General features: G+C 36.3%; 1 protein-coding gene across 1 annotated transcript; it reads right to left on the bottom strand.

The window, feature by feature from the left end:
* Nucleotides 1-2,054: 2,054 nt before the first annotated feature.
* Nucleotides 2,055-3,394, bottom strand: LOC140330012 (G-protein coupled receptor 35-like). The gene has a single exon (XM_072410379.1). The coding sequence runs from the start codon at nucleotides 3,231-3,233 to the stop codon at nucleotides 2,313-2,315; it is 921 nt and encodes a 306-aa protein (XP_072266480.1). The 5' UTR covers nucleotides 3,234-3,394; the 3' UTR covers nucleotides 2,055-2,312.
* Nucleotides 3,395-13,768: the final 10,374 nt, after the last annotated feature.

Genomic DNA, 13,768 nt, shown 5'->3' with positions numbered 1-13,768 from the left:
ATAGATATTGATAATCCAATAACAGGAAAACCAATAAAACCAACGAAATAACACCATAATATAGATATAAAACACATGCTTTATTTAAAAAGATAGTATAAAAATGTACATCATAGTTTATATATATATAAATATATATATATATATATATATATATAAAAATATATATATATACAGTAACCAAAAGGTTGTGCACAACAAATTAAAGCAGTGTTCTCCCCAGCCCCTTTTAGCCGTGTGCACCACTGCACCACCCGGCATTGGGTCACCACCCGGCTTAATAAAAAAATTTTGGCTTCAACACTGTATAGTATAAAAAAAGGGGTGGCTTTGTTTCCCCTGTATCTAGACTGCTGTTTTTTTAGGCTGTTGCAACTTATAAACTTATATATACTGGAAGTAGGAAAACTTCCTAATATATGCTGTAAATGCAATTTCCTGACATACTGTATGGTTTGCTTAAGCCCCGATTTCATTTATTTTTCACATAAAATATCATTTTCATCTTTTTCTCTCTTACATGAGCACTGAGGGTCATTGCAGTCTCTTTGCATTCACTTGCTATCTGCATAGTAATGGACAATGCTCGTGTACCATGTGTTCTCCATTGGAATCCAGTGTGACAAGGTGATAACCCAGGAGCACAAATGGGTTAAAGAGAATGTTGTCACTCTGTAATAGAAGTGGCTGAACAAGACCTTTCAAAGCAAGATCACCAAGTATTATTTACAGAAAATCTGCAGATATGAAAATATTAAATTAAATTATTTAAATATTACATTACATTAAAATGACATACCATACTCAACTAACCTCCAAAACGTTTACTTTTAAGAAGCTTTCAATACACCCCAAATGGCTCCATAAGTCTCATCAAAGCTGTCCAAACACCCCTCAAAGCATGCTGGCCAAAGTTTAAATGTCATACAGTGCACTATGGTTTGACTATGGTATGACTCTGTGTGAATCTGCATATCAATATAATGGGCCTATGAATCTCAAACCTGCAGGATTTACTTCAACACCACAGTAATGGCAAACCTGACCTTCATCCCATATCAGAACAGAAACAGGATAATGCTACAGGGTACCATTCTCCTCTATCCTATAACATGGAGGGCTATTGCTCTGAGATCCTCAAGGACATCTGTGAAGAATGCATCTGACAACAGTGAGCACAGGAATTTATCACAAAATGTCAGGAAATATTGACAGGTAATCTTTGCAATTGTTGAAGAATCAAAGGTATTTAACAGAGGAAAGGGGACCAGATAAGCTAAACTGGTTGTTAGGGTTTAAATACTACTTTACATATTTATTTATATTGCTTAATGGAGTAAAGCCTTATATTTATTACCTAACTGTAAAGCAGATGCTGCCCTCTTCTTTTTGCCTTATCAGTATACACACTTTATGAGTAGTGTAATATATGTGCTCCTTAAGCAAACAGCTGCCTACTTAGAAGCAGAATAAACACAAATGATTCATAATATTCCATTCTGTTTGTGCACCTGAAAGGCTCTGTGTACCAATACACACAATCCCTAAGTCAATATTTATATATTTTACTATAACCTACATTTGAACTTTAAATTAAACACAAATTAACTCAAACTTAAATATTAAAAAATAACCAATAAATGTCTATATGTTACATAACTTCTAAAAACTTCTGTAAAGAATTTTCTTTTTCTATATGCAAAGTTTTCACTCTTCATGTTAGGTTATACTTTGGACTAACAGCCATCCCCCACCTACTAGATTGTAAGCTCTTCGGGGCAGGGTCCTCTCCTCCTGTATCACTGTCTGTATTAGTCTGTCATTTGCAATCCCTATTTAATGTACAGTGCTGCGTAATATGTTGGCGCTATATAAATCCTGTTTAATAATAATAATATTAATAATAATCTCCAGTGCTTGCAAGATGAGCTAAGTGACATTAATGGCATAATTATCCTTGAAATTGTTGAGATTTAGAATAAATAAAGATCACTGATTGACAAACAATGATAAAATGCCACTGATCATATGTTACTTTAGTCCCATGCTCATAATCGTATCCACAGCGGTGACCAAAGAGACACAAAGAAAATGAAAAGCCCAGGACAAACCATAAAGCCAAAAAAAAATTCCCTCAAACGGTAATCTTTAAATATGTAAACTTGCTTCCTGATAATGACAACAGTGCACAATGCCAAAGTAATGTAAGAACAAACATAGTAGGAAGTGCCTGAACAAGGATCTTAATGGCAAAAAAAAAATAATAACAAAACATTTTCTTTCAATGCAACATAATGAATCCATTTATTAATTTAATTAGAACAACAGGGAGAGCTGCACTTAGGAAGAAAATGTTTTTGTTTAAAGAGAGCATTTCGGAATTCGGTGGATGCAAAGTAATAACACAGTGTATCCAGCACACAGTTAGAATTAGCAATGATTGCTGCCCAATGCATGAAGACTCTGATTGACTCAAGAGTAAGACAAGATGCCTGGTTGCTTTCAGCAACAAAACGTACTATGTAACCTACATGGACTGGCAAGAAACAAACCACAAAAATGACCAAATTAGAGGTAATAATGTTCATTGCCTTCCTGAAGGCATTCTTCTCTTTATAGTCCAGTGGTTCTTTGACACGTAGATTTTTCATGATCTTTCCAGAACAAAAGCAGATAAATACCAAGGGAAAAAAGAACCCAATCACAGATAAAGCTAGGTTCATTTTATTGGGTTCTGTGCTCACCTTTATGAAACAGGTGTTTGAATATTCTCCCTTGTTTAGAATCAGAATCCTTAGTATACCAACGATAATACAAAAAGTCCAAAAGAAACAGCATGTGATAAAGGCTTTCATGGGGGACATAAAGCCTTTATATTTCAGTGGATTATTTATGGCCAAGTATCGATCAAAGGCAATGGCTGAGATGGTAAAAATGCTTATATAAGTGTTCACAAAATAGAAGATTGTTAGTGTTCTACACAAGTCAGTGCCAAGGTTCCATCCATGAAAGAAAGCATAGATTCTGAAGGGAATGGTTAATACAATCAAGATATCAACTACCATTAGGTTTACTAGGAACACCATAGTTTCTGTCCACTTTGGCAGTCTACAACAAAAAATCCAGAGCGCAAAGATGTTGAATGTGGTTCCAAAGAAAAAAAGTGGTATGTAGGTAATAAGACTAGACAACTTTAAAGATGAATCCAGAATAATATTACTAGAGCAATTCATCTTCAGTAGATCCCAACAAGCCAAGAAGAAAATACTACTTGAGTAAAGTATAACAAGACCCTTGCTATGCTATTTATTTCCACCAACATGTGTCTGTTTTCTTGTAATGGCAGTTGTCAATGTTTAATCCAGAATTCTTCAGGGTTATCAGAAACAGTTCCAGTTCATCTGAAAAAAATATTGTTTGCATGTATTAGTGTAAAAATAGTAATCACATTACAAAGTAGTATTAACAAAACAATCCAAAAAAGTGAATCTGTGTCCAGATCATAGACACTAAAGTATTTACATATTGTAGACAAGCAGTAAAAACACCATAAGGCTCATTTCTCTCATTTGTCTCTGTGTTAATAAGGCCCTGTTCAGATGGACGCCAATAGAGGTTGCTTATCCAGCATTTTTGAAGCCACATAAATACTGAATAGATGCCAAAGTGCTAACTTAGCATAGGAGTGAATGGAAAAGTCGGAAAAGTCCAGATAGGCTTTGAGCCTGTGTTAGGTGGGCACACAATGGGGGTGATTTATTAAAGACTGGGGAAGATAGACTATCATGGGAGAACCCGGGTGATTATACTCTGTCTTCTGCAGTCTTGGAGAGCTTTAATAATTCAGGCTCTTTAACTGAGGACAATAGGAGTTTACTAATAATGTTACAAAAGGCATCTACAGTGGGAGAAACACAAATGGTTAACTGGTTAATACATAATACCCAGAACTGGCTTGTTATGGACATACAGTGTTAATACAGTGTTTCTCAAACTTTCTTTCATGGAGGAACCCTTGAAATTACTTCCAGGTCTCCAGGGAAACCCTGCTATAATTATTATATCCACAGCTCACAGTACATTAGTGTGGGGGTCAGTAGGAAGAGTGGCAATTGCATTGCTGGTAGTTGGAAGAATGCCACCCACAAATAGCCAAAAAGGTCATTAAAGTCAGTTACACTGAACTGAGAGGTCTATATTGTTAATCGCTCAATGAGCCCCTAGAAACCCAGTTAAGAAAAACTGTGTAAGTAGGTTGAGATACCTGTTGACTTATGCTATCATTGTGTAACTAAAGCAGAGATGTCCCCATTTCTGCTCACCATTTGGTCTCATTTCTGAATTTCCCACAATGTATATAAATTAAAATTCTCTGACACTGTAGAAGACTGGCATTGGCATTGGAGGTTTAGATTTTTTAGGTTGAAATCCTCCATTCATTTAATCTGAAGAAGTCTACCCAAAATGTAATTATTGCTTTTTAATTACCAGATACCTTACGATGATCAGTGCGAGAAGCATTACCACTGACGATATGGGGTTTAAACTATATAAAAAAACACCTGGCCCCATATGATTACTGTTTTTCAGAACATTTTACAGGTATTGATTAATAAAGGCAAACAATTTGGCTTGTAGTGACAAAACACTGTTCCAACATATAGGTTGCCTTTATTTTTTAATGAAGTCTCACTCAGAAACCATAAAATAGTAGTCTAATTGTAACTACGACAAACAGATTACTATAAGTCATAAAATCCAAAATTTTGTGATCTTTCTTAAACAACAATTCCAATTCATGAAAGGTCCCCTCACTTTATCCAACTTTACTCAAGAGTGAAAACTTTCTGAATTTAGTTGTTGTTGTATCCCCATTTCTGTGCATTGGGGTAGTAAAACAAATTTGTGTAGTAATATTATATTTGTGTGGTTAGGGCTCTAGATATTCTAGACAATTTTGAGATCCTAATTGATACAAGAAAATGCATTAATTTGATTGTACTCACCTCTTCTTGCAACTTGACACTTGTGTCCAGTTCCTCACTGATGGGGTGAATGTATTCTAGTCTTGCAAATTGTGAAGTGCTCATTTCCTTTTATCTAAATGCTGTCTACAACCACAACCACATTGTCTTTTCCTCTATGCCCTTGATGAGCATTAAGATAAAATTCCATTGAACCATAGCCCTACATATTATTTTCATTAAAAAAATGCAAGTTTGGGGTAATTCACAGCGTGAACTGATTATATCGGTAAAATGTGTTTATTTTCAGTCAACAAAATGATAAGCTAACCATGAGTGCAAACTTTTATTTTAGGCATGATTAAAAAATGCTTAAGTGGCAAAAAAATGCTTACTTCCATAAAGGTGACATCCCTGGGCCATTCAGCACTGTCACACAAGGTGTCCATAGTTCTGTAAAATATACAACTCTAATGAGTTATAGCTTTCATTTCACTGCCAGCAGCTGAACATATTCATGGCAAAGTGTGTATACATCTATGGAGTGTGTATAAGTGTGTATATCTATGGAGGGCTATAATAAATTGAATCTGTTGTTTTCTCCTGCATTGGGAAGGGCCAATTCACTTTATGACTGGGACATGGCATTTCCAGCAAGATCAGCCAGTATTTTCTGTATATGCTAAAAATGTTCAAATGTTCAAAAGAATGAAAACTATTGCAGACACCACATGCAAGAATTGGTAGGCTGCAATATATATTAAAAGTTTTCTTTTTGAGTAGTACTGAATAAATTTGAGGATTTAACGCCCTGCAAGCAAATGATGCATCTTACAAAACTGAAGGAATTCAAAGAAAACTCAATAAAAATTGAGTACATAAAAATATGAGTACCAAAATGTGCTTTTTAGAAAATTGGTACCACAACAGCCCAACATTTCTCATTTGTTTACTTTGTTTTCCAATAAATTATGAACAGTAGGGGATTACAACCATCACTTAGTGATTCAGTGTAATAGTTATTGTAGGATTGGAGAATTTACAAGACTATGTTTCTTCTCTGCATTGTATACCTAAAAAAAGGAAATCTTCACTTTTGCTTATAATACTAAATATTTGTTATTTGGAATTTTATGTTATTATAGAAAACAAATTTTTCATTTTAATTTGGAGCAGCAATGGTTTTATTTTTATTTACATGGAAAACTACAAAAAATAACTTGAATTTTGGCAAATAGTATGTGCATATATATATATATATATAAATACTCTTCTTTGACAATCATAAAAGAATAGTAAAAGCTGCAACTATTTTTGAGAGTGTTGGTGTCCTGTCTTAAAAGCTTGTTTTGACATTCAATATCATGAGACTCTTTCACCTCCATGTGTTTCAATGGCAGTAAGTAATGTAAGATTTGTTGCTTTATAAATAGACCATTTAATGTTGGATTGAGAAAAGAAAAGGCCTACCTTAATATCTTGAGAAAATAGAAGAAGCTATACAATTTGTTACTCCTTTCAATGCAGAGTTCACTTGGAATAGAATGTTTAGTTTCAAGTTTCACGTTAGCAATAATAATAAAATGATATTAAAAATATAAAAAGAAAAACATTTTACAAACCACGCAATGCCCACAGAAAGCCCTGTGTTCCTTGCTAGTTTTGATCTGTGTACCTACTTACACAGTCCAATTGTTGTGTCCAATTATTTAGTTTTAAATAGGGAAATGTTTATTGGAAATCTGTAATCACAGAAACACAACACTACAGCATAGTTCCTTACTGCAGACCACTAACCAAATCGTGTACTTTTCAAAGGGTTAATCATTAGAAATGTGTGCGTTTGACCAAATTTGGTTCCATTTGAGTTCAATACATTAAATTTAAACTTTTAATACATATTGGATTTCTATCAAACTTGCTTTTGATATCTATGACTGATAAGTTAAAAGCAAAGCCCCTGATCATGGTATTTCTCAAGAAAATTGCAGCAAGGGTTGAGAACACCATTGGGAACATATCCCAAAAGCAAAAAAGTTTACCAATTTAAAAAAGCATGTCATTTTTGTTTGTAAAACAAAATTAAGGAATAGGCATTTAGTCTCAATGTTCAGGGAGTGTGTGCACTGTTGATAAAATCACTGTATAGTAAGAAGGGTTGTCAGAGCACTGAATTCTATTAAGAAGAGGTCTGGATCACCAGCATGCCAAAAGCAACAGCCTTTAAAAAACAATACATTCCTCTTCTTCCATTACATGGTATGTCCAATTTCTTTATTACTATTTATAACTATATATTTTTCACTTTTATTTATGTTGTTTTTTGTTTGTTTTTTGCAGTTCTCATGTTGTCTTATTCAAAAAATATTTTTCCCAGATTGTTCCCATCTGTGGGACAATATTACAACAGGCATTATCAACTTGCCAAGATTTTAGGTGAAATCCTATGCAGTTTATTTAAGGGCGGCAGGTTACAGAGGATGTTTTCTGAGCATTTCTTGGAAAAAAGTATTTTGGAGATAAAAACTTGCAACTGATATTGCAAGGTCATTAAGGGAACTTATAATTTTCATTATTTCATATCGTTTGTAAGTGGTTTAAAGCCTGTTAGTGTATTCAGGATTTTTTAGTATCTTTCTTTTGGTATGGTTCTGACCCAGACCAGACTTTTGTTTTTGCTGGCCTCCAATTGCTGCATAGCTGTGAGCGGGAAATACAGGGTAAAACTCTATGACCTGGGACACAGGAAGCTACATGTGGGACCTGCAAATGTTGACATGTTGGGAATGTTTAACCAGGGACTATACTACTAGTATACAAATTGAGGAGTAAACAGGAAAACAGGCCAAATGCCTAAAAGAATATAAAACACACCTATTTTTGTGGCAGTACACTCTCTATGTAGTATCATCACATAACACTTCTTAGAAGGCAATGGCATACCAACACTCCCAGCATGCAAACAGTAAAAAGGAATAATAATGTAGATGACTATGCCCTTTCGACCAGAAAGAAATAATAAATATGCGTAAGTCTATATGAATCAAATGAGTCTCTGACAAATCTTCAGCAGTGTAGACATGATACAGCTAGAATAAAATTTGAATTGATTAATTCAATCTTCTATGGGTAGCAAAGCTTTGCAAGTCCAAAATAAACAGTCTCTCTAGTTAGTTCTTGACAACACTTCCCAAAATGTTACTATACTTGTTTCAGCACAGCTATTGGCTATCATCTAGGATACTTGCAGACCAGTTGCAGATCAGGTCAAGACTTTGTTGCACAAAAAACATTTACATTGTAAAGACAAGGTCCTAAATGTTCTCTGTAGTATTGTAAAAATCAAGAGATGTTACTTTGTTGTAATTTTTGCCACAGTTTTATTGAGGACAGATCTAGTCTGAAATTGCAGCTGATTTTCAAAAATTATGATAGTAGCAGCAAAGTCCCATTTTATAACAAGCCCCCACAAAAGAGGAAATCCGCTAAAGCCGGCAAACATTTAGTGTTTCTATGTACAATATATTTTATCCTTGTTTGTTGTTAAATAAAAAAAAAACTCAAGCTGGCTAAAAATAACAGTTTACGATGTTTGAGGAAGAGGAAGAAAACTTTTGAAAGTCTTAGATGTATTGCAGATACTGTACTACAAACATTTCGGTGATAATAATGAAAGGTGATCTCTGGTCAAAAACATACCCCAACCTTCCAAGGTTTAATGCCTTTTTCACTAACCTAACACTACACTAACAGATTTAGGCAACATGTCCTCCTTCACAACGTATGAAAAACTAAGGAAGATGTAGTAAGTTTTAGTTGGGGTGGGCGGGATGATTTTATCCAAAAAGGGAAACTCTGCAAGATCAACTATTGGATTCCAACACTTATGAAGTTTTAAAATGAGACCCTACTTAACTTTTTCATTGAGATCTGTATATCAGTGTATTGATAAAATTGCAAACAAGTATTGTGCAGATACACACATTAAAGAGAAGCAGTGGACGTCAACCCATTGTTGCAGGTATCAGGCCTCTAAATGAAAGCATGGGCTAATGGTTGGACTCGTTGAAGCCTCCCTGTTTTTGGTGTGGGTGCTTCCTTCTTCTCTCAGGTGCAGGGGAAGCCTGGATGCGCTGGGTATCCTAGTTTTCTATGCTGATCTGCACATGGACTATTCATCGATGCTAGTGCTTGAGCAGCTTGCTTCCTTGCTGCTTCTTTTTTCATGCAATAGTTAGGCCTATTATGCAGGTTCAGTTTGCTACATACTTGGCAATATGTTGGCAGTTTGCTTGGCAATCTTTTCTTAAATTTGCAGAACCCATTTACTGTGAACCCTAATACTCTTTCTGAATGGTAGCAATGCTGTACAAAGCGCTCCTAGCATTCCTGATATTCTGAAAGTGGTTGGCAAAGTAAACAATTGACTTTTTCATTGGCAAACAATTTGCAACAATTTTGCCACTTTCGGTAAAGTGGCCATTTTGCCACTTTTTGTTCACATTATTTCAACTTGGCGAACTACAAACTGAAATCTAATCCCCATGATTAGGGATGAACGAGAATGCCTCTGACATTCTCGTGAAAATTTCCCAGAACTTCTGAAGGGTCCGCAAAATTTCGGCGAACTGATTTCATGAATTCCATTGCAGTCAGGGTGCAGGTTCCCACACTCCCTGGGTTGATAAGTACAGCCGGGGGAGGGGGGAACCTGCAGTCACAGCTGATTAGAGGCACATGAATGGTATTTTTGTTTCATTAATATTATAACATAAAAATTGCAAATAATGTCCAAATTTTTCTGTGGACCACCAATATTTTCCCTGGGAACACTGGTTGGTGACCACTGGTTTAGAACACCTTGTGTGTGCTTCTACGGGCAGCCAGTAGGGGGGCTTCCTGCATTCATGCTGCACCTGGGGCTTCCAATAAATACACTTAACTCGTACTTGTCTTGTGGCTTTATAGTGTATGGTGCCATTGTTGGCCTCCCTCTTTTTCCTGTCAGTAGAAGCCCTGACTCCACCATTCCAAACAATCCATGCTTGTTCAGTCTTTTTCTAATTGTACTGCCATGAACTTTAACCATTAGCATGCTAACCGTGGCCTGTAGCATTGCACGGTCTGTGGAAGATTTGCATCTATGCTGAATGTTTTTTCCATTTGTAAATATATTCTTTCTCACAGAACAATGATTGACTACAGATTGTTCAGAAAAAGCCAAAGAAAATGTGCAACAAAAATTGTTTTTAAAATTGCATTGCTGATAGCTTTCCTCTTTAGCATTGTGTTAACACACACCTAAACGCTCCAGACCTGCAAAGTTTAAAAGAGGGTGTATTTTCTTATTCGCCTAACTGTATAGGGGAAAGTGTTAAGTCAGCTGTAAACAAGGCATCACTATAAAGGTTACTTATTGTAATGATAAATATGTATTTCTACGTTATTGTGGTTTCATCAGTCAACAGGTCAATGTCCCTATTTATAGCTATGTACTCATTTAGATCAGACAAAGACCATGTGCTCGCTCAGGTAAAACACTATAGCAGATGGAGCAGAGTATATAAAATATAATTCTGCATTTTCACTTTTAAGTTTCAGTTCAGTTTCATGTCCCTTGATGCAAGACCTATATTATCTGTGATCCAGTCTGTGTGGTCAGTATAGCAACCTACTGATTCAACAAGATCCACTGGCCTTCAACTCACCAAGAACACCTTGAGTAAAATCTAATGTTGTTTATTTCTGGCTGGAATGTTACCGAAGATGTTTTGTGAGCATTTCATAAAGGTGAAAACACATTTTGGGGTTAAAGAAGTTAAAGTCTTCTTCCAAAAAAAAAGAAACTTCTCAGAAAAAAAAAGACTTCCCAGGGAGGCTAGAGGTGTAATTAACCTAAAAATTGGGGGAATTGGAACTGTAATACCTAGTACACATACAAAGAGGAGACGAACCTAAGGTGTAAAATAATGAAAAAAAGTTGCTGTGGCAGTATAAATAATTAATAGTTTACTATAGCACACCTTTATGTATTGTCCATGACAAATATAGACTCATGGTAAGTATTAAGGTATAGGAAGGTAATATCAGGTACAGCTGTAATGAGCCATTTATCAAGATTGATATGTAGCACTGATAATAATGTAATATCATCTGGTATGTATAAAAGCTTAAAGTATATTGTTTTGTAGTCTGTGGTTTCACACCTATACCTAATCAAAACCCAAGTTTACTTAATCTTTCCCTGTAACAGAGAATAAGCAACAAATAACATAATGCGGTTATAACCACTACTACTTACTATGTTATCTTATTAAACAATATAGGTGTGACCCACATGTATACCCATACAAAGGATGGGATTCAGATATGTCATTGTTATTCTATCCACATACCATGAATACAATTATTTATCTACTGGGCTGTGCAGTACTGGTGATCGAATAAGGAATTGGTTGCACAGGACTTTGGACTTCCCATGTGACTGCACTGATTTGGCCCTGCATTGTCACATAGGTAAATTCACCTGGAAGTATGGGGTAATTTGTTTGGCTCTTGGCACTGAACAAAGCAATCAGGAAATGAAGTAAAGGTAAGTATCTAATAGTTAAATATTTAGATCAACCTGGGTTCCTCCAAAGGTTGCTAGGGGTTCCTTCAGCCATGAGAAAATTTGACTTCCCAGGTCAATTTAACTAACCCCAATGATCTTTTTAGTTATCAGTTAGGATGACATTATTTTCAATGTCAAGCAATCTAGGACCAATTCTTCCCATTTACTATACCAATTTACTGCGAACTGTGGATATAGATTTTTTAGCAGGGGTTCCCTTAAGACCTGAAAGGTATTAGGAGCCCCCCAAAAAAGGTAGAGAAAAGCTGAACTAGATACTAAAGGTTACGTCAGTAAGTAATTCGAAGATTTATTCTACTCATTTGGTCCACTGTCTCTTTAGAGTTTGACATGACTGATTTAATTATTTAAAAAAAATTGAGTCCTCCAAAGCAGCCACAGAGGGCCATACATAAAGATGGCAATCAGCATGACCACAAGGTGTCGTCCTCACCATGAAAAATGTATGTAGGACAGGCAGTCCAGCATTTCATTCATGCAAATCTTTCCAAAAAAAAAGAAAAGATAAAGGTAAAAGTTTGCTTAAGAATGCGCATCCAGAAATTTCCTGCTCACATTGACACAGTCCAGGGAGAAGGAGCTACTTTAAGGGGCAGAGGCTATTTAGTCTCAGCAGAAATGGAGGCCGGTGCTGTGACTTTGCACCAGCTACCTTGCTACTTTGTGTTGTGCCTCTTGCTATTCCTGATCTTACCCATGCCTGGACTCTGACTACGCCTGCTTCCAACCTGCCCTGACCTGTGTCTGGACTCTGACCAAGCTTGTTTGATGCCTACCCAGTCCTGTGCCTGGAATCTAACTTTTTTGGTCTGCTACCTGTCTCCTCACCAAGGCCACTCCAGCTTTCATCCTCAGATAGGCTAACCCCGAGGGTCACAACCTTGTGACCCCCAGCAGCAAAAAGTCCAGTTGGCTCCAGCCAACAATATCGTCCTTCCATGACCTTCAAATCTTGGTGGAATCGTTCACCTTGCTCATCACTGACTGCACCAAGGTTTTTTGGGAGGTAAGCAAGAAGGCTATGCAGAAAATGCACCTTCATGCTCATATTGCAACCAAGCATTTTGTAGCTCTCCAAGAGTTTCTGGACAATTTCTGTGTAATTTTTTGCTCGTATGTTTCAAAGAAAGTCCTTGACAATGGCTTTGAATGATAACAAAGCATTCTTTTGGACTTCTGACATTGTCCTGATGAAATGTTCATCTTTGATGAGCTGCTGAATCTGTGGACCATCAAACACACCGGCCTTAATTTTTTCAAATGACGTGCTAGGAAATGTCAAAATGAGGTACTTGAAACATTCTCCTTCAGTTGGCAAAGCTTTATTGAACGGCTTCATCAGCCCAATTTCATGTGCAGAGGCAGGAATATAATATTCTTTCTATCAACAAGTGGCTCATGTAGAATGTTTGGATCACCTGGTTTTAGGGCAGATCTTGGAGGCCAATTCTATTCCACTCAACGTCTCTCATGAGCTCTGCTGTCCCACATGCACAGATAACAGGGATACTTGGTGTATCCGCGTTGCTGACCAAGAAGAAAGCATACCATTTTAAGGTCAACACAGATGACCCAATTGTGTTGGTGATATTGCAACAACTTAATGACTCTCTTTATGTGTGCATATTCTTCACAAAGAGAAACTGAATGGCCATTTGGGACTGACCCAAATATATTGCCATTGTGAAGGAGCAGACACTTTAAGCTCCGCTTTGAGCTATTAATGAATAGTCAAGTCATTCAGTTGAGTTAAAGATTGGAATTCCCAATTCCTCCAATAAACCAGGTATGTTATGGCAATACACAAAGCCACTGTCAGTTCTTAAGTACTGCAGAAATTCTCTTTTCAGTCTTGATGCTAGGAGTTCTTAAGCATTCTTCGATAGTTCCAAATCACGTGCCAAATCACTCAACTAATGCTGATCAAATCCCTTACAAACAGAGTCTTCTTCAATTTTAAACTCTTCATCATTGTTGCCACCTAGTTCATCACCATAATCATGTTCTTCAAGAGAAAGTAGTGTAACGAAAACCGCGCTGGGATTTCATCTGAATGAGCCACTGGGCGTACAGCCAATGGTAGACTAGGATATTCTATGTTACAATTATTTTTCTTGTTATATCCCGAAGTTTTCACTATACAAAAGTAACAGTCACTGAAATGATCTCC

Source organism: Pyxicephalus adspersus, chromosome 4 (genome assembly GCF_032062135.1).
Source record: "Pyxicephalus adspersus chromosome 4, UCB_Pads_2.0, whole genome shotgun sequence".
Classification (NCBI taxonomy): domain Eukaryota; kingdom Metazoa; phylum Chordata; class Amphibia; order Anura; family Pyxicephalidae; genus Pyxicephalus; species Pyxicephalus adspersus.
This window is presented reverse-complemented; position numbering and strand designations above follow the sequence as displayed.

Coding starts and splice junctions, on each gene's coding strand:
- LOC140330012 (XM_072410379.1), bottom strand. CDS start 3,233: ATGAATTGCTCTAGTAATATTATTCTGGATTCATCTTTAAAGTTGTCT.